This window comes from Paralichthys olivaceus, chromosome 3, assembly GCF_024713975.1.
Source record: "Paralichthys olivaceus isolate ysfri-2021 chromosome 3, ASM2471397v2, whole genome shotgun sequence".
NCBI classification, from domain to species: domain Eukaryota; kingdom Metazoa; phylum Chordata; class Actinopteri; order Pleuronectiformes; family Paralichthyidae; genus Paralichthys; species Paralichthys olivaceus.
Genome location: NC_091095.1, coordinates 14,038,940 through 14,065,024, shown reverse-complemented (window position 1 = coordinate 14,065,024; position 26,085 = coordinate 14,038,940). Strand labels below are relative to the sequence as shown.

The 26,085-nt window shown below is 41.6% G+C and overlaps 2 protein-coding genes and 1 long non-coding RNA gene across 13 annotated transcripts in view; 2 read left to right on the top strand and 1 right to left on the bottom strand.

The window, feature by feature from the left end:
- Window positions 1-5,814, bottom strand: part of agbl4 (AGBL carboxypeptidase 4) — a 256,311-nt gene extending 250,497 nt beyond the window's left edge. The window contains exons 1-2 of the mRNA XM_069522085.1: window positions 5,538-5,814; window positions 4,281-4,403 (exon numbers count right to left, since the gene is read on the bottom strand). Coding sequence (XP_069378186.1) covers window positions 4,281-4,403; window positions 5,538-5,814 — 400 coding nt within the window. The remainder of the gene's footprint in view (window positions 1-4,280; window positions 4,404-5,537) is intronic.
- LOC138407200 (uncharacterized) lies at window positions 4,971-10,635 on the top strand. The gene is made up of 3 exons (XR_011240615.1): window positions 4,971-5,037; window positions 5,596-5,866; window positions 10,299-10,635. It is a non-coding gene; the product is annotated as an uncharacterized lncRNA (long non-coding RNA).
- A 388-nt stretch (window positions 10,636-11,023) lies between these two features.
- The window catches only part of elavl4 (ELAV like neuron-specific RNA binding protein 4), a 76,461-nt gene continuing 61,399 nt past the window's right edge, over window positions 11,024-26,085 (top strand). For 2 of the 11 annotated variants that reach the window (XM_069522071.1, XM_020080528.2), the window contains exons 1-2: window positions 11,031-11,657; window positions 12,340-12,480. In XM_069522071.1, coding sequence (XP_069378172.1) covers window positions 11,610-11,657; window positions 12,340-12,480 — 189 coding nt within the window. In that variant the 5' untranslated portion in view covers window positions 11,031-11,609. Of the gene's footprint in view, window positions 11,658-12,339; window positions 12,481-25,134; window positions 25,473-26,085 lie in introns of those variants that run through there. The other 9 variants (XM_069522070.1, XM_069522069.1, XM_020080531.2 and 6 more) reach the window with 9 other exon arrangements.

Sequence of the window (26,085 nt, the reverse complement as noted above, 5' to 3'; positions counted from 1 at the left end):
TCTATGAGTTGTGCTTATCAATGGACCCCATTAAACACTTGTCACCCCCGAGGGATTTCTTTGACCATGCAAGTCATTGTCAGCAGACAGCACTCTGACTAATCAATGAGTTCTTAATTACATCTGGTGCACGGTCCAGAGGTGCAGTAAAACAATATGTGTGCACTGTCAGTGTCATCCTTTTGTCGAGACAGATTGTACTTTAGTCAGCAACATTGCGGGGACGTATTCACAATAGAATTCGGGACTTAGCTGGAAATGTTAACAGTTGGGGTGTGTGACGGAACAAATGTGACAAGACAAGATAAGAAAGTCATTTGGATTTCTCTCTAAAAAAACAATTAAGCTTCTCTCATCACTTTCATGAATCTCTGCCTTCTGACAAAATACACAACAATATGCCAAGACTGAATGTTGATATATTAAAAAAATCTTCTTCTATTCTATGCTGTGGTTAAAAAATGTACATACTTCTCTTTTACAATGCTGTCGTGAGAAAAAACTCTCAATGTTTAAGTCCTGTGCTACCAAATACAGCATTTCCGAGGTCATCAACATACTGCAGGTTACATTTGAGCATCCTGTTGAGAAAAAAGGTTTTCAATGTTTTAGAATGACTCTGTGTCAGAGGACCTGTTGGCTCAGACACCTACTGTATGTAAATCTGCAGGCCATCACTGACTTGATCAGCATAGGGCTGACAACAAAGTGAATTCAGCCTCATCTAAATGTAAATTAGGTTTTATACCTTTGGCAAACAGCTTACATAACTAAGTGCCTATTTTAATAAACCAATTATATTTTACTCTATGCTATGCTAACACAACAAAATAAAAATCTGTACTTTGTGAAAATGTACATGGGATGCAGATGACTGTCAAACACAGGAATGAAAAGGAGGCGGAAAAGGCACAAAACCTCACAAAGTTAAATGTCTGCATTAATGTTAAATGAGAACATCCGCTTGAAATGTGTTTTGGACATTTAGTCTGCTTCAAAAAGAATGAAATAGATTTAGGCTGCAATGAAAGTCTATTTCAAATGCTTTGACAGTTACACATGACTGCACATAAAGGAGCTTAAACACCAGTCTACAACATTCACCCTTTCATTGTTACAACAGACATCAGATTCACTTGTCTACGATAAACACAACACGGCAGGTTCCTGGTTAGGTGAATTTAGAGATTATATATACTTAATTTAAAACACATGTGGGCTGTCGCATATCTTGGTATTCACGATAGTCAACAGGGTAACCTAGGGTAAAGTTATTCAGTTGTGTATCTGGTTGGGTGCTTGGGGGGGTGCTTTCACTAGGCTTTGCAACACCAATAGACTGTAATAGCAACAACGCGGGGGACACATGGCCGAAGAAGCACGGAGGTGGAGGAGTTACAGACGTCCAAGTTAGACAGGAAAAAAATCATGAAATAACTATTATAAACCAATATAAAGACTCACTTTATATTAAGGTCAAGAAAAACAGTGATGCTTAAATGAAACAGCAGCAGGGCAATAATCTGACATTAGCTGGCAAACATCAATTTATCCCCCATTCTAACTTTAGCAATTCAGTTACTGGAAAGAGATTAATATCAATTCCATAAATCATTCAGGAGATGTATCCGGAGCCAGAGACACTGGTATGTTAGTTGATCTGAGTATGGGAGCTCAGCACACATTAATCAATGTCTGAGATCCTCTGGCCATGTCATCTGGGAAAAAAGGCAAATTTATAAAACGAAAAAGAAAAAAAAAAAAGGGGGGGGGGGGGGGGTATCATCACACTGATATCAGCAAAATCCTCTTTAACATGTTTAGATCTATATGCACTGGCACTATATTTATGCACATGTCACCTTCACATGTCTATTGTTTAGCATTTATAAAACTGGAATAGGTCACATATTTCTTTATATCACTTCATATCAGGCGCCTAGGACACATAACAACTAAGAAAATAGATTTGTATGTGACCAGCTGAATATTGCTCTGAAAGTCAAACCTAGAGACAGCATGAAAGTGAAAATAAACTTGGAAGAATAACATTGCCAGTGACACCAAGACCAGACATCCGAGAGTAAATAGGATGAATGTAAAGCTCATGTCAGTCTGCAAGAACCAAAATGTTCTTGTCTGTGGAAATATGAAATCTGAGTGCCATTTTGAGCTAATCTCCTCACAGATTCAGTCCCACAGAGACCCACTGATTCACTGATTCACTCCAACTACTTCTGTGCTTCAGTGTGTGTCTGTGAGGGTCTAACCAACTGACCTTGTCAGGGGTGAGAAAGTGCTTTATTTTCATTGTCGCACAATTCAGCTGTCAGAAAAGCTGGCAAGCAATGACTGTTAACAAAGGACCCTGGGGAATATTAACTTAATCTCACTCTAAGACAAGTTCCAACAAAAGAGGTTGACAGGGTAGCAGGTAGTTCAAGTTTTCAAGAATACTTCTCTCCACTAACCAGCCAACATGGCTGTAGTGGTGGCTGATTGTCTCTCAAGCGATAATGTAGATCCTTTCTGTGTACAAATATAAACAAAATATTTCGATATAATAACAATAAAAATTCAATATCTATATTAAATGTGTAAAAGAGACATCAGGAAAAGAACACCACCACTATACCCAGTACATGCCCAGGTACATGCATTCATGGACATATATCTATACATTTTTATATGAACCTGTCCCAGTTATACAGCTGCCGAGATCAAGTCTTGTCACTGAAAAGACTCAGGTTGCGAGACCAATTTATTATTAATATTAGTAGCAGTAGTAGTAGTAGTAGTAGTAATCATAGCAGTAGTCATGGAAGTAGTTGTAGTAGGAATAGTAGTAGTAGTAGTGGTGGAGGTGGTGGAATATTAGCTGGGGCTTCTGTCTTGAATCAAAACTGTTCATGGAGTCCTTGGTCATAATGTTAAGTAAAAGTGACCATGTTCAAGATAAAATCTGTGCAAAATTAAAGCTCTTCTTTCAAACCAATTCATTCTTATTATCACACTATATAAATACACCCAATCTAATGAACAGAGATCCTGAGTTGGAACATGCAGCCTGATAAGCTTGGATAAATAAGATGATGCTAAATGATGCAAAGATTTAAAAATTCAAAAGATTGAAATGAATGTTAGCTCTAGTTCTCGCAATGCAACAAGGCTGGAGTGTATGTCCTGCAGTCACATTTATTTGTTCTCCTTTTCATGAGATTTTAACTGTTGGATTTTTGACAAAATGGAGGAGTTTGGTGAAACTTTAGGCCAGAGATGCTTAAATAAAATAATCCAGTTATGATTAAAAAAAACTGTTATCAGGATAGGATGATGGATATTGTGAGTGATGGAGACAAAAAAGAGAAAACACATGCTAACCGAGTAGTTATCAAGACCAACTGTATGACTTGAATTTGACTTAAGGAACAGTTAAGGTATCAACTTTCTTTGGTCTGTTTTCATTTGGTTCGACGTCTTATCAGTTGCTCAAACTTTCCTAATACAACATTTTGGTGAATTTGATCATTTTTCATTTACATGTTTTTTAACATGCACCTGGACATTTACAGTCATGTTAAGGCAGGGATGAAGCATGCCAGGCCTCTGGGTCATATGAGGCCCGTGAGACAGTTTGATCAGGTCCACGAGGCAATTCATGAATTTTTCACATAGATTTATTTTTCTCCAATAAGCCTGAAAGCTCTATAAACTGTATGCACTACGTCCTGAGGATGTTTTCATTCTGTTCAGACATACCTCAGTGTTTACAACTCTATTCAAGATGGCTCACTGCTGAGAGCAATTATTTTCAAAACTGACTCTTGCAAAGATTTCTCTCAAGACTGACCCAAAAGCTGCTTGTAGCATCATCATCGCTACCATCTGACAGAAGATGTCTGGCCCAAGAGAAGCAGATCCAGTCATGGCACCAGAGAGGATACTGTGATATATGTGTTCAATTATTTATTAAGTATGGCCCCTGAAGGATGTTATAAAAACTGATATGACCCTTGATAGGAAAAAGGTTCCCCACCCATGGGTTTAAGGATTTTTCCTGCAGGTTGAAGGAGGGCTGATATAAAATTCACACACTGAAGCCTGTAATTATTTGCAGCCACCACTGAAAACAACACTTACCACTCAACACAAAAAGACATCTCAAAAATGAAAAGAGCAACATCAAAACATGTTTGTCATGGCTCACCACTTACTTTTTTTTTGTGTGGGGGGGGGGGTTCTTTTTTACAAATGTGTTGTTTTTTAGTTTCACTACTCACCGCTCTCAAAGCAAGCATCAAAAACCAGGTGTCCTTTTCGTAGAGCTCCAGTGTATCCTGGTGGGCTCACTGTCAGTTTGTTCACATTCCCCACCAAGGCATCCTCTCCTCCGGTTTCACTTCCTGAAGAGCAAGTCCAGTATAAATGAAAAAGTCTCATTTTATTCAAAGACAATGTGTAAAAATGAATTTTCTCAAACCTAATTCGAAATGATTTTGCCATTAGGTAGATGATATCTGACCTGGATAGTTGAAGTAAAAATATTTGATGCCATGCATGTTCTCATGTTATCAGAAATTATGGTTACAAACGTATTTACTTAGAGTTAACTTATAGTTATTTAAAAGTTAGTTGTCACTAAACAAAAAAAGTGAGAGCAAAAGAGTCAATCTGCAGTGCAAACCTGAGCACACATCTTAATAAATCATTTGAAAAGATTGTTTTTCTTCGTTTGAAAGACAAGTTGCAACTGAACCTACACAGTGCTGCTTCAGTCCGAAGCTTTAACAAATGGCCTTTACCTACTCAACTGCATGACTGTGTTGTATTTTTCAGATTTTCAATTCAATTGGCATCTTTAGATAGAAAACACACCTTTGTGTATATTGTACACACGTGTCTATAATATTGATGAGCATAGTAAAAATGGAGACTGCTTTACTCTGTCTAAAAACACAGTAAAAACCTTGAGCCACTACAGAGACCACAGACAGACAGGTTCTCACAGTGATGACTGATCCTTGTATGTACAGACAGGTCAGTTCATTTTCTGTTCAAATCTTTTCTTTTCCCAGGAGTTATTAAGATGTGTCTGCGTGTGTTCACGGGTTGTAAGACCAACAAACGTGAGCGTAGAACAACTTCAGGTTCTGACAGCTAGCTAATTAGCATCACAGGAGGAGCTAAGGTAACACAGCTAGCTAACAGCCACTACACCTGCTCTCACCGCTGCTCCCCTCACACATAAACATGCCGGCTGTTCACCTCCAGTCCTCCTGTGCGGTACAGTGCCCGCATACACTTCATGATATGTTTCACCAGCGTAAGTAACAGCAGAGCTAGCTCATAACGAGCTTAAACAGCACTCTTGTTTACATCCCTGTACCTGCTAGCTAGGTTAGCACACCTCACGTTAGCGTCAACACAGACTCGCAGCGAGCCCGAAGCATGCACGTGTATTATTATCCAGGCTACGAGGAACCGAGCGCCTCCTTCTGCTTGTATAACAATGCGGTGTAAGGGTCATTTTTACACACCAGTGTCGCCGTCTCTAACAGTGCTCTCCTCCATCTTCCTCTCCTGCCTGCTACACAGCAGCCGACGCTCTCTGCGCGTTGCCCCGGTAACGGAGCAGGAGGAGGAAGAGGCGCATCTCTGCAGACACACCAGTCTGCATCTGCATCTCTGCAGACACACCAGTCTGCATCTGCATCTCTGCAGACACACCAGTCTGCATCTGCATCTCTGCAGACACACCAGTCTGCATCTGCATCTCTGCAGACAGAAGAAAAATCGAGAACATGGTGAAAACATCTATGAAGGTGATGGGCAGAAAGGACTATCCTTCCCTCCAGAAGTTTCTATGGTCAGACCAGCACACAGGATCCTCAATGACCGGTCACACATACTGTTCTCTGACTTTGACTGCTTACCTTAAAGGTCCAGTGTGTAAGATTTAGGTGAAAGGGATCTATTGGCAGAAATGTAATGTAGAATAATCCTCATGATGTTTTCTCTAGTTCGTTTCATCTAAATTGTATGAATTGTAGTTTTCTTTACCCCAGAGAAGGTCCTTTATATTTAAATACTTTATATTAACATCGAGGGGACCCTCTCTACGGAGGCTGCCATGTTTTTTTAATTACTCCAGACTAGACAAACTAAACACCTTTTGAGTTTTTAATGACAATTAAAGGCTGTCACAGGTTCTTTTTCATGTTTGAAAGGAGAGGGTGAGGTGAGGGGTGTTCAGCTGCAACAAGCAATTCCAACACTTAACATCACAAAATTCTACACACTGTACCTTTAAGACATACGTTACAGAGCCTATAAGTGTAAGACCAACCGCCTCTCATTCATCCCAACGTCCATCACACTACTCATAAGGAAACATTTTTGTTTCGACCATTTTAATAACATTCTGATATTCTGGGTCTTACATGATATGTCCTTGTGTATGTTTTTTGTTGTTTGTTATACAATGCACTGTTCTGCAGCTGCTGTAGCACTTTGGCCCCAGGAAAATTTCCCCATGGGTGCACTAAAGTATATTTGATTGATTATTTATCTAAATAAAATTAGACTGAAAAGAAACTCAACTAAAAAATAGTCACGTAAAAAGTCAGTGTCCTCCTTAGAGGATAAAAAAATGCACACACAAGAGTATATCTGTATATATTCATATGATTGACAATGAGTTAATGAACACGAGCATAATACTTGCCCAAATATAGGCACATGCATACCAGTATACAGTATAATACAATATATGCAGTATTTAAAGTATGAACATAACAGTTGTCTCAGAAGCATGATTATTTTTTTATCAGATCTGATTAGACCATAGTACAGCGAGAAACACCGAGTAGCGATCATATTAAAACCAGGTATTTGTTTTAATGCTGTGATTGACATGTAGGTAGATCACACTGACTACGTATTCATAATCAAGACTTCAAGATCAAAGCACAAGTCTATAAATCTTTATGTGAACTTGTCTCAGATAAAACTGTAGCCATGATATTTCATGTCCCTGACAGATCTCTCAGATTCAGATTCACAGACTCTACAGTTACAATACCAAAAACAGACCAGATGTTGTGAAACCATCTCATTAGATCATATATACTGAAGCTGCTTCCTGCTTTTTTTAATCAAACCCTGGAATTGTATTACAGTCTAAAAAACTGAAGATTCTTTAAACATTCTTCAGCTGTTCACCTGTAATTGTTGTATTATTCTAATTTAAAACGCTCTGATCTAAAGCTGTCGAAGTAAAGTAGTGATGGTACTGGTACTAGCTGCCACCTGTTGTGTATCCGTTCAGAATAGGCTCTAAAATAGCAAAAGGAAAAGTGAAAGACATTTAGCTTTATCCTCTATCTGAAAACCCTTTGCCAAAAAATATTCCAAAAGTAAACTTAATCAATACTTAATTTGGAAAAAGTTATATATGCTTGTGTGGAACATAGTGTATCTTTGACATTTACATTCTGTAGGCTCAAGTAAAGTAGAAATGAGCAATCCACCGTGCTTTTAACCTGTAATCAGTATATTGTACACACCTCAATTTTATGTCGAAAAGAAAAAAAGCCAATCATTGCAGACAGCGGCCAGAGACTCTGAATTATCCTGTAGATCGATTAAAGCTGGAGGTTTTCTAGACAATTGGAGCATAGATGTCATCAAGGCCAATCAAGCCTGGCCCTATTCCTTTCCCATTACAAAGGCTTCACCTGATTAAGTACATCAAATGAGCAGCCGCACAACTCCTGGAGCAAGAGGTGCACAGGCTGCTGCTAATTTTCAGGTTATAAACTGTATGTAACGGGACCAAATGAGTGAGACCAGGGAGAGGGCAATGGTTTTTCTCCACCGTGTGTGATCTGTATTTGATGGCGAGCATCAACTTGCCTCTGAGCAGATAGGTTGGACTGATTATTTCTCAGATGACAGGAAGAGAATACGGGGCTGCTGTGTAATATTTCGCTAAAATTAAAAATTGAATAGCTGTCCTCCATGCTATGTCATTCCTTTAACACTATGCCAATTAAAGAGCTCTATGGTGGTACAATCACTCATTTTCAAGAGGGAGATTGAAATTGAATTATGGAGCATGAGAAGAATGAATTAGATACGCTACATGTCTCCCTTGTTTCTCAGCTCTTATCAATCTGAGACTGCAGAAGTGTAGCTGAATTTACCGCAAGATCCTTGCTCGTCTCTGCAGGGTTTGTAGCACTTAGATTCTGTAACTTCATCTAAAGACCAACACTCACATCTGGTTGTTAAATCTAACAATTACCTACAATTACATTTGATATGGCTGGGACATGTTGAAAAGTATAGTGTCCTATATTGGAACTACAATGGCTAATGGTGTTACGGCAAAGTGTTGAGTTGCATGAATAATTTTTCTTGATGGTTTCCCTTTTCTTTTGAAGCATCATACTCTATATTGTTGTGTCCTCCTAAAGATGGACAGAAAATAGCATCGCATTCAACATTACCCCCTCTTCTCTCTACCCAAGTACCACTCTGCACGCATGCATGCTGAATATTTCTTGTCATGATGTTTGCAAAGTGCAGCGATGATTTAATGAACACATCTATCACTAGAAAATAGAAGAACATGAAAGAGAAGAACAGTCCTCAGTACGGCCTCTCAAATTTTAATTATCTCTCAGGAGAGCGTAGTTTTATCAAAACAGTTTTGACCACTAATGATTTCTGCACATTTGAATGTGCCTCACATGTAGACATGCCTGTCATGGCGAAATACAGAATCTACAGTAACTTTAAGAAACGGTGACTATTTTAAGCGTTGGGTTGCTAGTGACTGGAGGACACACCACAGCATCACAATCCTGTGCAGAACACATCAGAAACCCCTCGGGGAGACAGACGCTTTGGCACAGCAAAGATATTTTCCAAGCCGTGCGTTTCATTCTTTCAGAAAGAAACTCTTTCTTCTAAACTGTAAAATGATCAAATAAGTCAGTGCTTGTGGCTCAGTAGCACAACTGAGAGGAAAAGAAAACTGACACAAAGAATTTCTTGTTTATGTTTCCAGCCTGAAGCTCGATGTGCATGTAGGCGTGTGTGTGTGTGCATGTGTGCGTGTGCACATGCTGGCCAAGCAGATCTATGTTTTTATATATTTGTACTCCAGCAAGTACAGGGAAACCCTTTTTACTTTGGTCAGCTCAGGACTTCCGCACATAGAGTCCATCATCATCATTGAAGAGGGAAGTCATGCAAAAATCAAAACACGAGGCACAAGTGGCAGGGAGTGGATGTGAGGAGTGCCAGCTTCCGGGGGGGGGGGTGGTTCTCAGTGTTGGGAAGGCGGGGGTTACATTGACCAGCCGGCAGTACACAGAGAATCACTATGGTGACAGCAATCAGGGGGCTCAGGGGAGCGAGGCTGGGTCAGAGAGGAAGGCTTGAGAGGCAGCTGACGGAGGAATCAGCCCTCACTCTGGATGATTCAACTGACAGCTCCCCCCAGGGCTCTGCCTTACCAGCCATCCCCAGAGACTATGGGCTCTACAGTACGGGGATGTGGCTAGCAGTCCTTTTTCTCTGTGGGGGGGGGGGGGGCAATTAAATGGAATCAAAGCCAAGTGAGTACGACGGTGCAACATCACAGTTAGGCTGTTGATGATGACCTCACAGTATCCTGTTACTGCTGAAAATGTAAAAAGAGAAAAGGTGCTAATTTAAAACATGTAAACAGCATTATTAATATGCGCCACACGCTTGGTGTCGCTACATATTTTTCCCTCCCGTTCTGACATAAACATCTGTAAAAACAAACTGTTTTCTGACACTTCCTCTGCTTCTGTTTCTTCCCATTACCCCCCCCTCTCATCGACTCATCATCACCCACTCCTCTCCCTCTCCCTCTCTCCACTGTGCTGGACAGTGTCCACCTGAACAGATGGTCTAGTGTCAATAGGCTGCTATTAACTGGCCACTCGCCGCCGCTCTCATCCAAGACAGCAAAAAGCACATTCAGAGCACCGAGAATAAATCCTCTGCCTTGCCGATGGAGCCACAATGAGATACAATTGAAATTAGCTTTAATGAAGATGACAACGTTCCCAATCACTCTTCTATCAAACACCTCTTCTTTTCACAAGCATCTGGACTTTTTATACTTCACTCGATTCAGATACAGAACCCCATGAGTCATTGCTGTCTGAAGAAGTGTTATCGACTGAATCCAAGAATGTAGTGAATCATATTCTTGGCACACATAACCCCCCCTTTTTTCTTTTTTTGTTGTTCCGTAGTTGGGATCTCCTGCCACGCTTGTGACTAGCTGCTTCGTCATCTCTGTGCCACACCCTGCTGAGGAGAAGGACATCCACCTGACCTTGATGCTCACATCAGCCCAACCCACACTTTCCCCCGTTTGGTTGCCGTTACTGAGAGGTACCCTTCCCTTCCCTTCCACTCTCTAGAGGCATCTCAATGGTGTGTGGCTTTTATTGCATCCTATTACTTTGCTTGTATGTGTCACAAAAACACGTCAGAGGAAGCAATGAATGCTTTTCTTCCCCTTAAGTATTTCATAACTGCTCTCCACACTGCTTTTGTAAAAGCCACAAATAAATAATAAACGAACAGTATTACTCCTCAAACCCCTCATCGGTTCATTCATCCAGGCTGTATATTCTGATCCGAAATGCAAAGCACTCCTTCACCATCTATACCTATGTGTTATAGACACACACACATGAGAAGAGGAGAGGAAAATGTAAAAGATAGGAGTGGCACGGAAGAGGAAAGGATGTGGTGGTGGCGATGGTGTCGCCGTTGTAAGAACAGTCTTCCCACCTTGTGGCAGCACAGTGAACTGAAGCTGCATCAATGCGTGAGCAATAGGGGAAGAGAGAGAGAGGGAGAGTGAGAGAGATGGAGGGAGGGAGGGAGAGCAAATGAGAGAGCCAGAGTGCTACAGTGAGAGAGGGGGGGAGAGAGAGAGAGAGAGAGAGGTAGAGCAAAGGAGAGAGCCAGAGTTATACAGTGAGAGAGAGAGGGAGAGAGAGAGGGAGAGAGCAAAAGGGAGGGGAGTTTAAACTAAGTGCTATGTTTTGGGACAGGCTAATCTGCTAGCGAGCAGTGTGAGGATCGGAGCGTATTGTGTGAGCCAGTGTGCGGGGGACAGATAAGGGAGCCAGCCAGCCCGCCAGCTCGACCCACCGACTGCCTGACTGCCTGTTTTAATGTGCTGACTCTTGGGAGATTTAAAAAAAAAAAAAGAACAGCAGCATATTGACTCCTTAGACGTGTGCGGAGACCCTGGGCACAAACTCCACTACTACAGCCACAGCCTGCAGAGGTGCATCAACAGACAGTGGAGAGAGAGAGAGACAAGAAATAAGAGGACTGAAAAATCCCAACTCCAAAATCTGAAAATTCAAGAGGGTTTTTTTATCCCCCTCTTTTTTCAATTGATTTCATTTTTTCTTTCTTTCTTTTTTGTGTTCCCGGGACTGACTCCCAGCCGTACACAACGAAAAGAAAACAGGGGGAACAAAGAACTGAAGAGAACCTGAAAACAAAAGGACAGAACGGCAAAAAAAGCACTGAATCTGAACATGTTCGAAATAAGCAGATCACTCAACGCCGCTTTGTTGAGCAATGAGGTAAAGAGATTTGGATTTCTTTCTCCATGCCTCACCTGTATATGTCTGCTGCCAACCATTCTGTCATGTATGTTGTCGTGTGTGTCTGTGCGTGTCTGTGCACTTCTGTATGCTCGTAGCCAGAAAAGGGGATGAGTGATAACATCTGCTGCTTATTATATTTCCCCGGCACGATGGTCGGTACGCAGAAACAGGGACTGCTATGCTTCTCACACTCATCCTGGCTTGTAATCATAAACGGAGAGCTAGTGTTTCGACTTTATATCCCCCCTCATTGTGACAAAACCAAGGTAGCCATCAAAATCCATCAAACACAGGCTTGCTTGTGAAATTGCCCACCTGGGGCTAAAATTGTATGTGTGCCTTCATGTGCACGTACAGTAAGTCTGCGAGTGTATGTGTGTATGCTCACATGCATTTGTGCAAGAGCAAAGTGTTCTGTAATCCCCCTCTACCTCCTCTTTCTTCATGTTTTCTCCCCCGCTCCCACTTCTGTCCTTTACCATCCTCGCTGTCCTTCCTACCTGCTGTTATCTGTTTTTCCTTCCCTCCTCTCACACCCCTTCCCTCTCTCTTTTTTCCCCTTTCTCTCTCTCTGTCTCTCTCTCTCTCTCTCTATCTCTCTCTCTCGCCTCCCCTCTCCTCCTGTGTCTGTGTATGAGCGTGTGTGTTCTGTGAGCAGCATCTCAAGATGATGGCGAAGTACGGGCAGCTCTCGGGACTAGCAGCCAGTGGCGTGGGCTCCGTCCCCGAGACGCACTCGCCGCTATTTCCCAGGGATCTCCTGTCATCGCCAGCCCAGATGGGCTACAGGTCACCCCTGGTAAGAGGATAGACAGACCAATATATCTCCATCTCTCTAATGAACACAGGCAAGTGTAATACCAAGAAAGGAAACAGGGAAAAAGGTGTGAGTTGTAGTTAGTACAAGTGTGAATCTCTGTGTGTGTGTGAGGGGGGGGATGTGTGCGTGGGTGTGAGGGGGTATGTGGGTGTGAGTGGAAGAGCAAAAGAGCAGAAAGGGAGCATATCAAATGTGGGATTCTGCCTGTATCCCCAATGGATAGTATTAATAAATATTTACATTGTTATGTTTGTTCAATTACGGACGCCTACTCTGTCTTTAGCCTCTGCCAGTCAGACTGTTGTCAAGGGAATTTGAGGTGTATGTGTGAGAGTGTGTGTGTGTGTGCATGTGTGAGCGTGTTTGTGTTGATAATATATTTTTACGTGTGTTGTATGTTGTGAAATTCTGTCAGTATTTGCACGATTTGCATTCAATTTGACCTTTGATAAAAATGTAACTTTCATAGTAAATTAATCAACACGCTTCAGCACTCCTTCACAATTCTAATATGTTGAAAGTTGACATAAAGAAATGTTTATAAGTGTTTTTTTCTGCACGTCTCGGAGATATAGAGTTGTGTGACATGATAGATTTCAAATGACATTTGATTATAACAATCAATCAGAGTCAACCTCTGACAAGTCACATTTGCACAGTAAGCAGGGAGAGTGGAGATTAATGGGATATTTTGCACTGGAGTCAACATCACTTTGCCATTTACATAGAAAAGGTTACTTTAAGGGAAAAGGGAATGAGGAGGAAAAAAGGGCCATGAGAAAACCCTGAGCGTCTAGGCAAAAGGGTTGTAAGAAAATCCCTGACTCGCCGCATTAAAGCGACATGAAGCTGTGGGTGTCTAATCCGCTATGGGCTCTTCATTGGTTCGGCTTCCCTTCAAACTGGCTCAGATCCACACCCCAGAGCCTCCCGGAAGCCTTCATAACCCACTGTCATGCTGCTGACTGTACCCAGGGGTTTCCGTCAACTGTATGCAAATGCGCGGCGAGGATAAGCGTTGATATACGTCCGTGAGGAGTTGGGCTTCAAAAAAACAAAAAAAATGTTTTTCAGCTTTCTCCTTTTGAATTCTTGCACGAGTTCAAAGACATCTGTCCAGTGTTCTGTTGTCATTATACACAGCGCACAATATTACTGCGTTTCCCGCTGCCCATTCACACTGACAACAGTGTTATCTGCTGTTTGCATAAAGCTGCTGAATCATAAATAATTTGTTAAAACCAGTGGAACTAATTAGCTGGATTTATTATATAAATATGATTGACGTGCTCACATATTTTGCTGAATCTTATCTGTCTTTTATTAGGAGGATTTTGAGGTGATTAACTTAACCATGTCATTTCCAGGATGGACCATGATCATCAAAAGACTAGTTGCACATAATGTTAAATTCACAGGGTATAAATTAAGTAAGGAAGATAAAGTGGAGATGAAAATGAACTCAAAACATTGATATTAATAAGTGAGTGACTACGAGGTCTTCATCATACACAGTTACATTTCTGATAAAATGGTTTATTTTTGTGATTGTGCACATTTGTCATTAATGTGCTGGTGGTGATGAGGCGTGTTCCTGTGTGTGTGTGCGTGTGTGCGTGTGTGGGAGAGTGAGCGCATATGCTTGTGTATGCATATGAAAATGTGCTTGTGTGTGTCTGCGTGCACATGATTACCCTGGTTAAAAAAGACCATCGTTATAGTGATTAATGGTGCCTTCATTAAACACAGCAAGATCATTTGCATACATTAGATAAATGTGCTGGGAGATTATAGTGACTTTGGTGTGTAAAGCCTCAAAAAGCAGCATCACATTATTTTATGTCGATGTTCTCAAAAGGAAATCGGACCTGCAGCGGTATCGAAAACATTGTGGTGTATATCCAAAACAGTGGAAATTAATTTTTTCATAAAACATTTGGATAATTTATCAATTAATCACTAACAAATTGTGAAATATTTTTTATCAAATGCACCACTCTACTGAATACGCGCTTTGATAAATTGATAAATGAGTGTAAGGCTAAATGCTTTCATCCTCATCCACTATCCGCCCGCAGCAAAGTTTACCGTTACTTCCCCTGGCAACACCATGCTCAGTTTGTTTAAAGTATTTGTGTGTTTGTGCATCATGTCTCTTCTTGTTTGTGTGTGTGCACATGTTCTCAGTAATGCATCATGTGTTAGAAGATGTGGGAGAATCACATCCAGGACCGAGGCACACAAAGAACAGATCCCTCGTGTAGTTCATGAATTTAAACTGATTTTCCTGCGTTCAGACTGAACAGTCGCAGTAACAGTTTACAGCAATTAAGGATGACCGGGACATCTCGGCCAAGCCACCTCGGATAAAGCTGATAAAATTGAAAGAGCATGTGTGCGAAAAAGCGAACTGTAAATTATTCTGTATGTGAGATCTAATTTTCAAAAGCCCAGATCTAAAAACCTGCAGTGCGCCGTGCTTCAGAGCTGAATGTTGTTAATTTGTAGAAAGCTCCGCTGATTACCCGCTGCAGGCAGCTGCCGTTCTTTATGTGACACCAGGCTTTGTTTGACAACTCCAATCTTTTCTGTTTCAACATTTAAAAAAAAAAAGAGGGCTGCATTTTATACCTAACGAGGTTCATCATCACCACTAACAGGCAAAGAAGGGAGGAGAGAGGGGCTACATGCCAAATGTGTGTGGCTACGGTGTATTAGCAGGCAGGAGATATAGAGGTCATCTCTATTTCATAACAATGATTAGCTTCTTCCATCTGCTGCTCGGTGCATTTTTTCCTTTCCCTGATTGCAGTGTTCTCTATTTCAAGGAAATTAGTTCATCTATGCTCCACGACCGTGTTGTCAGTGAGGCACAAACAGGTGCAGAAGACTGTACGTCGCCACAAAGGGAAATTATGCTCGCAGAGAGGGAGAAACACAGATCCAGATATGCGCAAAATAAGTACAATGGTGCTTGATTAGTGCAGGACTGGCAGAAACATATGTGGTTATTGTAATTTTTTAATAGCATGTTAAATACATAAACCTTCAAATCATACATATATATGTATAAAAATCTAAAAAATAACTATTGTCAGGATTCAGAAGTGTTAGTTATTTTCCATTTTAATGCAATTACAGCTCATTTACGATGGAGGTTTGATGTCGGGCTCTGTTCAGTAAAGTTTTTTAGCTTTAGGGTTGTAATAAAAAAGACATGCTATTCAAGCCCATCATCCCTATAGCGTATCAAACTGGAGCGGGTCATGGCCGCACCGTGTACATGCAGCATCAGATGAACACAGCCTGTGCAGCTTTGTGCGTGTGTATGAGAGTGTGTACATCATGTCATGTTTGCACTTGATATGAGCACATGTGGTGTGTCAGTTATGGGGAACACAGAGAGGCTGAGAGATGCTACGGGCGTGGGGGGGGGGGGGGGGGGGGGGGCTGAAGGGTTCAGATTTGTTGGAAGAATGCACATGTGTGTGTGTGTGTCGTGTCTGTTGGCCACCAGTGCTGCAGGGAGGGCCTAGTGATCAGCAGCTGAGCCTGTGTCCCGCTGGGAGCCATCACTGCAGAATAGAGCAGGTGTCTGCAGGCTCATGCACACACACACACAGGAACGCGCACACACACACACACTGTAAAGCTAAGCATGCTCTCTCTCTCTCTCTCTCTCGCTCTCTCTCTCTCTTTCCTCACTGTTTCCATCTTTTCTCTTTTTTTGTGCACACCCAACCCAGCAATTTAGTCTGTCCACAGGGTGCCTTTTAGTGTGTGTTTCATCTCACATTACCATGTTTTTGATCATTACCTATTTTTCATACCCATCGACTCTTTAGACACGACATAAAAAATCCTACAGAAGTGGATGTGATCCATAAACAAAAGAACATCCCCCAGCAACAGCGTGCTGCATCGACACGGGCGCCCACTCTCAGTCAAAGGTCATCTTTCTGTGTTCAGATAGTTTGACCTGGAAGTAACAATCTGTAATTTCAATTTCAGCCATATTCTGGCAAAAGGCGAAGCTCAGGTGTTCTGGATTTAGAGCCTGTGCGACTTTTGTCTTGACATTTAAAACAGAACATCAGTCACAACACGCTGATCGTGTCACTTTAACAAACAATCACTGTAATTATTATAGGAGGTGTACGAAGAACACAACCCATAATCCAACTGTAAACAAAGGGGTCGCACCCACCACCGAAACAGCAAAGCAGAAGATTTGAACCTGCTATTATTCCAAGCTTGATTGACAGGTCTTTTAATACACTGATTAACAAAGCTAAATATAAGCTATTCAAATTTTCTGATTATGATAATGTTTGAAAATACAGCAATGAAACAGGCTTTTCGATTACAATTCGTTAAGAAATAAACAAAATGTGGCTCATTTAAAGCCAAAATTATATTATGAAATAATAATAATAAATTATCCGTAATAAAAGAAATGCAAAATGGAAAACTAGACCTCACCCATGATGCAAAAGCATGGCAGCACACATAATTATTATAGTTTATTAATTAAATATTATATATTCTCAGGTCTAGTGATTCACCTCCAGTTAGTGGCGAAATTTGTGCCTTTGCACATGTCGACAAAAAAAAAAATCTCACTTCCTGCTGATTGTTTCTCTTTTTTAATTCCAAAAAATAAATATCCCAGTGCTGCTCTTATGCCCGGTAGAAGAAAGAATTTCATTTTCAGGGACAAATGTGTCGGACAATGTTTTCACAACCAGCTGCAGATATTTCATTCAGCTTAAAAAGGATAAACAGGAAGCGAATGATGAAACAAATAAGACTGGAGAGAAAGCGGCACTGTGCTCTCAGATTTGTTATTTGGAAACAAGCATTAAAAAAACTACATTTAATAGAAAGTAGAAAAAAAGCCTCATCTACTGTTGTGACAGAGAAATTCTCAGGTTTTTTAATTAATCTCATGTGACTTCAGATCAGCAGCTTTCCTTTAAAGAACAATCTGAACGTATTGGATCATGCAGGATCACTGAATTTAAAAAAACTGACAGTAATATCAGCATGTACTGTAGATACAGTCTGGCATCCATACAAAAGAGGTATTAGCCAGTGCAAAGCCCTTTACTGGCCTCTCTGTGTCTGTGATAATCTCTCTCAGATGGCTTAGACACATATTCATTTTGCAAACACAATCATCTGAATGAAAGAACATTGAATCAAAAAAATTGAATTTATAGCTCTATAGCGCTATATGCCCTGTGCAGACGCCCATTTTGTAGGTGATGATTCTTGACCAGACGATACCTGGCAGTCATTTTGGAGGCAGTGATGTGAGGGAATGTGCCTCGTTGTTGACAGCTCAGCGCCTGTTGATGCTAAGCTGACAAACGCCTGCCGATGCTTGAGTGATTGGCTGCGTCGGGGAACCTGGCATGTTGATGAACAGCACAAGCCCCACCCCACACACACACACAGAACTGATAGTTTCAAAGTCAATGCGTTTTTATTGATTCGATAATTGCCGGGAGTTTAGGGGGGGGGTGGCGGTATCTGCTGTCACCATGAATAAGTGATGTATGGTTGACTTGTGCATTAGCGCTGATGAGTGAACGCAGCAGTTACAGTAGCTGGCCACTGGTTCCACTGGGAGGTCGGCTGTAGTATAAGCAGTAAGGGCCTGTGTTTACCGCGTGTTCAGAAAATTGTTTTAAATGTGTGACAGATTATTTTCAATAGTTGAGGAGCTGTTGCTGAGTAAGATTTTGGCTGAATGATGAAAATACTGCTGGTATTTCTGTCCGGGGGAATGCAAACGCTAAGTGGTTCCTCTACACAACCCAGAGATGCGACAACAGCATCATTAGCTGCTAACCCCTCACTCCCATTAATAATAAATGAATTCTAACAGCAGCATTCAGTTTTATTGTGGAGTCTGTCAGAAACATTAGACTGTAAAGTGAGCTAATTTACAGGGATACATGGATTTAGAGGCATGCAGCTATTATGTACAGTATATGTATTTGTTCTTTTGTAACATTAAGCAGTTTACATAATATCTTGGTATTTTCTGTGTGGGGAAATAACATTGTTTTCAACTAAAGCCTTTTCTTCAATCAGCTGAATGTTTCAAAAACAAAATAATTGAAACACGTCTCTGAGCATGTAGGCATTTAAACTGGAACCCGCTGGAGTTTTTCTCTCGCTGTGCATTGCCCACTTTTCTTCAAGCATGATAAAGGGCGGTTAAGCATGAAGTGACATTTGGAGAGCTGGATTTGTGCAGCGTGGGCATGTTTTCGGTCCACAATGCCGTAGGCCAGCCCTGTGACGGACTCTGGACTAGTCTCGCTTCGAAAAGGTTATTCCTTATCAAAACGCCATAGCGCAGCCGTTTATGCAGATCTGATAGTGTTCGATTTTTTCGATGAGGTTTTAAAAAACAACACTTCATTATAGATGGCAGGTGGCGTTTTAACTGCTCACGTTTGAAATTCACTGAAAGGAGAAACCAGCAGTTCTGCAGGGGGATACGTAACTTCAGCAGAAATATCGAAAATAAATAATGGAGACAAAAAAGGTCTGAGTGAGCAGCAGTCGAAAGAACCTTGAGTGGGACGATCTGAGTAGTGCACAGTGTGTGTGTGTGTGTGTGTGTGTGACTCTACCAGATGGACCACAGCAGTCGCCCTGTGAGCAGTGGATGTACCCCGACCGGGATCAAACGCAAAATGAGCTGCCCCCCACTAAAGCCTGTCACTACACCCAATGGTCAACTGACCCACCAGCACTATAGCACGACCACTGCTGCATTTCAATAACACACCAGACGACAGGACTGCAGAAGAAAATAAAACAGTTTGATATCATAGTAATCACTCGCTCATTTGAAACTCAACAACCTCCCAATATAACAAACGGACACCAGAGCATTTACTTTACATCGATGGCGGTTAACAGCCAGACTAAACTTGATCAGTGTGCGAGCTGCTGGCCCGCTGGAGTTGAATGTCACCCCACGCTGTGGACCACTCTGTTGTCCAAATGGACACTAATCCACCAGAGTCCTGTTGAGAATACACTCGTAGTGCCAGAGCACATGCCAGACTCAACAGCCAAGGCATAGCTAAGCCTCTCTGGGCACCTCCGCAAACCTTCTCTCATTTGTGTTCATCTGCAGCCTCAAAGACCCTGCATTATCTATTCCATTAAAATAAATAAATAATCCATATGTTTGCTCAAAAGTGTATAATTTGAATACGTTTTCCCAAATAATCAAAACCCTGACAAAGCACACATCTTGGTATTATTCTGAATTAAATCAACAAAAGACGGGAGCGTTTCTGCAGTTAACACGGAGACTGAACAAGCGTTTGCTCGCTATTGCACAGTTAGAGAGAGAGAGAGAGAGAGACAGAGAGACAGAGTGTTCAGCCTGAGCTTTCAAACATCCCCCGTCACATCCTCGCAGTCTGCAAAGCTCCGGCTGTACCAAACAGCTTTGAGTTAAAGTGGTAGAAAGTGGCTGTGACAAATGCAGCACAGCCTTGTTCCAGGATCAGCATGATGAATTCATTACTGATCTGAGAAGTTTCTACCAGGGGAGAGTGACACATGCAGGGGTTAAAGCTGGCCATGCACCATGCCCACTGACACAGAGGGAAGAAGAGGATGTGGGAGGAAAGCTTCAAATCTACTAAAATACTTGTCTTTAATATGGTGTATATTTAAATAATAAAACAGTCAAGGGTCTATCTGTGAGCACGAGTTCACACATTTGTAGCAAGGGTGCCCATGTGGGATTTACTTGTTAGAGATTATTCAAAGCAAAATGTCTGCTTTTTATTTGCACAATGACCCTTAAATCACTGAGCTGTAACTCAATAGTAAATGTCACATTTTCAGGCTTCTCTATTCAATTAGTTTCTCAGCGGGACGTCTGAAAAATATATACATGAATATCATAGCGCTGAAAAAATGAGCAAAGTAATAGATTTTCTTTAGATAATAGCACATTTAGGTTTAACTACAAAAGCTAATTTGAAGGTCATATTTTCAGTGTTAGGATATTATTAGAGATCCTGCTGCTGCTGCTTTAGGAGTAAGTTTTCTTTTATAAGAAGCAGTTGCGACAGAACTGCTCCCTCCATTGCTAAATTGCCCCTCGGCACACAGGGTCCTGCTTTTGAAGAGAAAGAAATAATTTTTTTGGAGTGAACCAACAACAGCGACGCAGGTGCACAAAAAAAAGTTATATCTATACAGTGTACGCCATTAATTCACGAATATAAAGCCCATGGTCTTATCATTGAAAGCAAATAAATAAAGTCATCTGAGTCCAAACACGCCCCTCGTTGTCCGGAGGCAGCCACATCGTGTTAATAGCTGTCTGCTGTCTGGGACTCAGTGATGCTGAGTTTGTCGTCAGGCAGGGAGGCGAGGCGAGTTGAAGGCTATGATTCTCATTTGTTGATTGTTACCGGCAGAGGGTGGACACCTGCCAGGAAAGAGGCGATCATCAGACTGAGTAGCACAGCAAGATGCTCCTACTGCCAGAACTTCAATAGAGCAACTCAATCTATCCTTCAAGGGCAAATCAAGCAGAGCCTAAAAAAGCCGCAGCACGCCGAGGAGTGTGTTCTCCTCTATCAAATGTATTAGGTTGTTGTACTGCGTAGGTTACTGCAGTATTTTGAAGAGGAATCCCCAAAAAGTACAACATTATGGTCCAGTTTCTAGACACTGTTGCAGGAATAATTCAGTTTCAGATGGGGGTTTTCCATCTTTTGTCCTTGGTTGCGAAAAAAAATTCAAAGATCAGTTTTGCTGTAAAAACATAACTTTTCCTGCTCTTGTTACTAATCGAGGTATTTTCTTGCAGCACTTTGAGGTAACACCTCTGCTGTCATCCTCACTTCTCCTCCTTTAAATAGAAGCCTTATTATGCGGAGTGAAACATAAGACAGGTGTTGAGACACCGCATCTGGCAGTTGACGAGACTCGAACCGAGAGCACCCACAATTATCACAGTCTGCACACTGCATATTCAAACCTGCCATACTGAGCATGCTTTTCTTTACCTGCTCTTTCACACTTGTTATCCAAACAGAGCATGTCGGCTGCTGGCAGAGTATGAACTATTGTGTGAGAGCAGCACTGTGCAACCATTATTTTCGATAGCTGTTTGAACCTGGAGATTCGGCTTCAACAAGCTGTGATTTCCAAGGGCGTGGCATTGCAACAGCATCACTGTGCTAAAGAACCCGAGGGAGTGAGAGGGACAACGCAGACTGCAGTTAATCCATTAAGGTCTGAAACAAGGAGGGGTTTAGGGTGGAGGAGCAGGGCAGAGTGGAGGGCAGGGGGAGTTCATGTCAATTAGCCAGCTCTCTGCTTTCTCAATTATGGGGAAGGAAACACAGGCTCAAGCACACTTCTGGGGTCCGGGTCTTAAAACTCAAACGTCCCCGTGTCAGACTGCGACGCACTTCACGAACCAAAATATTGTGTACGTTTTTTGTTTTTCTTCTGAAAGTCTGTGTGGAATCTGTTTTTGCAAGTGTGTGTGTGTGTATTTATGGATGTGAACCAGAGCCAATCAGTGAGATGGGATTTCACATTGCTGACGGCGTGGCTGGCCCTCCTGGGTTTAAGCCACAAAAGCTTTTTAACTTTCAAAACTTTACAGGAGGAAAGAAATATCATTTGCCTCCTTAAAAAACTGTTTAGCATCGGTCATCATTTAAACGGCCAAATAATCCATCCAATCAACGCTGTGTACGTTTTTGTGCAAAGTCTGAGCAAATGAAAATTACATTTAAAAAAGCACTGTAGTCTCTTTAGTCATTACCTTTAATTACATCTCTGGCATTTTTACATTTATTCAGTGTTATGTTGTATTTTATTCAAACACAGACATAAACTATAAGAAAAGTGGCCACATATACAAGTTACTAAGCTACAGTGCTGTATCTCTGCCATACAGACTGTAAAGTATCTCATCATGGATGCCCTTGATGGAGCCACTCCCTCCATCTGTCCACACACACATTATTATAATGCACAGTGTGTATCCTTTACTAGGACACGGCAACAACATGGTTCCATCTTCGGTATGTGTCTGTATATGTCATAACTACAAACACATACACACACACACACTTCACCACACAACACACCGCAAACAGCAGATTGCGTTTATAGCTAATTTACTGAGTAGCGGCAGTCACTTTCATTGCTTTATAAAACCACGGTCCTGCAAAGCAATTTGGGGAAATGACACAGCGAGTAAGACAACTGTGAGACTATTTCCAATTTCAAAACACATTCTCATTTGGAGGAAAGGATATTTGGATCGTATTACAGAGGGAGAAAGCAAACTCTTATGAAATAATGATCACATACTATTTTCCCCCAACGTTTTACCACCTCTGCCCATCAACAGTTAAACGTTGACGGGATCCAAAAATGAACGTGATTTGCGATGGGGGCATTGTCATGTATCTGCTTTCCTGTTCTTTACAGTGAGAAATTTAAAAAGCAACAGTAAAAAACATGGATGGGGGAGGATTATATTGGAATTTTTTTTTTTTTTTTGCCAGGTCCAACCTAAAGCCTTTATTAAGCTGAAAGGTCAGAGTAGGAGGATAAAAGACGGACAGGAAACTGAGGGTTTGTTGCCTGAACTATTCAGCTGCAAATGTCGCTTCTCTCTGCTCTTTTGGCAGGAAAGATACAGACGCACATGACAAAGGAAAAGAGACAAAGATGCTCTTCTTTTTTAATCCCTTTTTCTTTTGGGTGTCACTCCACATCACTCTCCCTCTGTTGGGATATATATACAGTATGACCGCTACAAATCTCCATACTGCCGGTGCCATGGTTTTCAATTCTGAAACAAAAGCCAGCTTGTTCAGCCCATCTTTTTTTTGCTCTGTGTGTGTGTGTGTGTACTGCTCATGCCTAATTGAAGGCACACTGAGAATTCTCATTAGTATGTCAAACACATGGTTCTGCTAGGCTAGCTCGCTAGCTGTAGCTAAGCAGACAGGTGGAGAGGTCGGAGGTGAAGTGGAGTCACTGGGGAGCTTCAGTTCACTGCTCAGTTTTTTAGTGTGCTCATCTTTTCCCTGTTTTCCCGTTCTTTTTTCAGTGTAATGATTTGGGAGCTCATTTGAGAAGCTACGATTCACCGTTCACATACACCTATATTATGTGGTACGTGCTTGTATGGTGCATCATACGGTTAATTTACAATGTGGGATCATCATTGATTATACATACACATAGCAGAGTCTATAAGTGACAAAAAATACCATAAATCATTTAAAAAGAGGCTGCCAATGAATATTTTGGATTATTTGCTTTATATATGTCAGGTGGCAGCTGTAATTTGTCTTTGTAATCTCATAACAGTCCAAAAAAGCAGCAAATGTTATCTTTGAGATGCAGGGAACAGGACAATTATTGGCATCTTGCTTAATACTTGACTTAAACAATTAATGACAAATAAATTGTTTCGGCTTTAATGAAATTCAAGATATGCGCATCTACAGATCATGTCGCCAAACATTACTCTAAAAGCATAACCAGGACTCCACAGGAATTTTACAAATATTATGTGAAACTAGATTATAGTCACAGGATTGTGTAAATAAAGAGGGATCATGCATCGGGATGTTTCTGGGGGCTGGAAGGAGAGAAAATATTTCTGAGTTTATTATGGACGTCCACTAGTTACATTAGCTCTGCCAGGCTTCACACAGCTGAGCTAATTGAAATAAACCAGCATGAGAGTCAGAGCTGACAAGGCGACAAGGAAAACTGATCACATGCTGGGAAACATGGTGAGTGAGTGTGTGTTTGTATTTGAATATGCTTATGTATTCTTATAGAGTAGGGTGTGGGCCAACATGCATTTCAGTATGCAATCTCAGTGTATGCATGAGTGTATGTGTGTATGAAGGTACAGCCAAGTGCTGCAGCTGCCAGGTAACTGTTTAAAAGGAAGCAAGAGCTCCCTCTTCTTGTCTGTCTGAGACAAGCTGGATAACATTAACCTGAGGCAGGTTTGTTGTTGTTGCTGCAAAAAAAAAAATAGAAAAACAGCCGATTAGAATTTGTGTGAATAATTGGCAACACCATAATTATTATTTTTTTGATTGTAGCATTTGATTTAATAGATGAAAGTTACAAATCAAAAAGATCGTATCTGAGTCTAAAATGAGAAAGTTATTTTTGAATGGTGTAGTTTAGGAACCCAGTGAGGGTGGAAGACAGGGGGAAACTGCTGCTGAGAGGTGGTCTCAGATGGCCTAATAACAGGGAGGAGGCCTGTACATTCAAACACCACTGCAACCTTATTAATAACCAATATCATGTTCGGGCTTATTGAAATAAAATGAGTCATACAGGAACCTCGAGCTCCGTGCACGAGTTAAAGCTTATGCTGATCTTATGCATCATTATCAACAGTCATCTGAGGGATACTTAAGCGCGTGCACGAACATAAAAGTCACCTCAAATGCTTTCTAGTGTCTGTGCGCGTGCTGATCCCCTCCATCAGCTCCCTGTTCTCCTCCTCACGAGCCTGCCTCCTCCACTGTCATCCGTGCGCGCACGCACCGCCCAGTCCGCACCCCGCCAGCCAATTGGAGAAGGCGCGCGAGGTGACTGGACTTTCCATAAATGGCTTTTTTGAGGAAATACACAGGGAGGCGTTTGACTCCGCTCGACTCTCTCTTTCCTTCCCTCCTCGTCGCGTTGTTTTGTTTTTAGTTTTCTTTTATTTACCGAGTGTCAGTGCTTCTCCACTCAGGGTCTGCCCATAGATACGCTCGGGTCCTCCCTGTGCAGTCCTCGGCTCCGCTGTGCACTATACATCCATTCATCCTCCGAGGCACGCCGCTCCTCCACGCTCACTTTACCGGCTTTTTGCAGTTTCGTCAACCACCGCCACCGTCCGTAACACCGACACGAGAATGGTCATGGTGAGTAGGCTACAGACTTCACGGGACGCACGCTCTCTAACGCACATTTCCTCCTTTGTTGTGCGTAATTTGTGCGTAAATTTCCGCCGCAAGCTGGGATTTATTAATACGGAAATATATATGGTGTGCAGCAGCAGGTAGAACCGCGTTTTGTTTACAGCATACAACACTTTACCTATCTGAATATATATAAATAAATAATTTGAATAGGAGTTCACTGTATCACACTCATGGATACACCTGTAGGGACACCGACTTCCCAAGCGCATGTGTGCGTCTGTATCAGCTCCATATTAGCCCATCTTAACATTCAAATGCAAATTGTGAGAATAACAGACCATTTTGTTGTAGTTAAAGAATGATACAAAAAACACATCTATACTTCACTCATTCTGTGTGATTCTCCCTCCTGTGTGCGTTAAAGTGTTTGTGTTTAGAAGAAGAGAGAGACAAGCGGTGAGGGAGACTGAGTTAGTCCGTAAAACACAGTCATGTAAATGTACATGGGGATTTTAACATGAACCCGGTAATAGCTAATTTATATACAGCGCAGCGCCGGCATCCTATTACCGTAGCGCCTGAGGCTGCAATCACTCTCCAAGAGCTGCGCCCC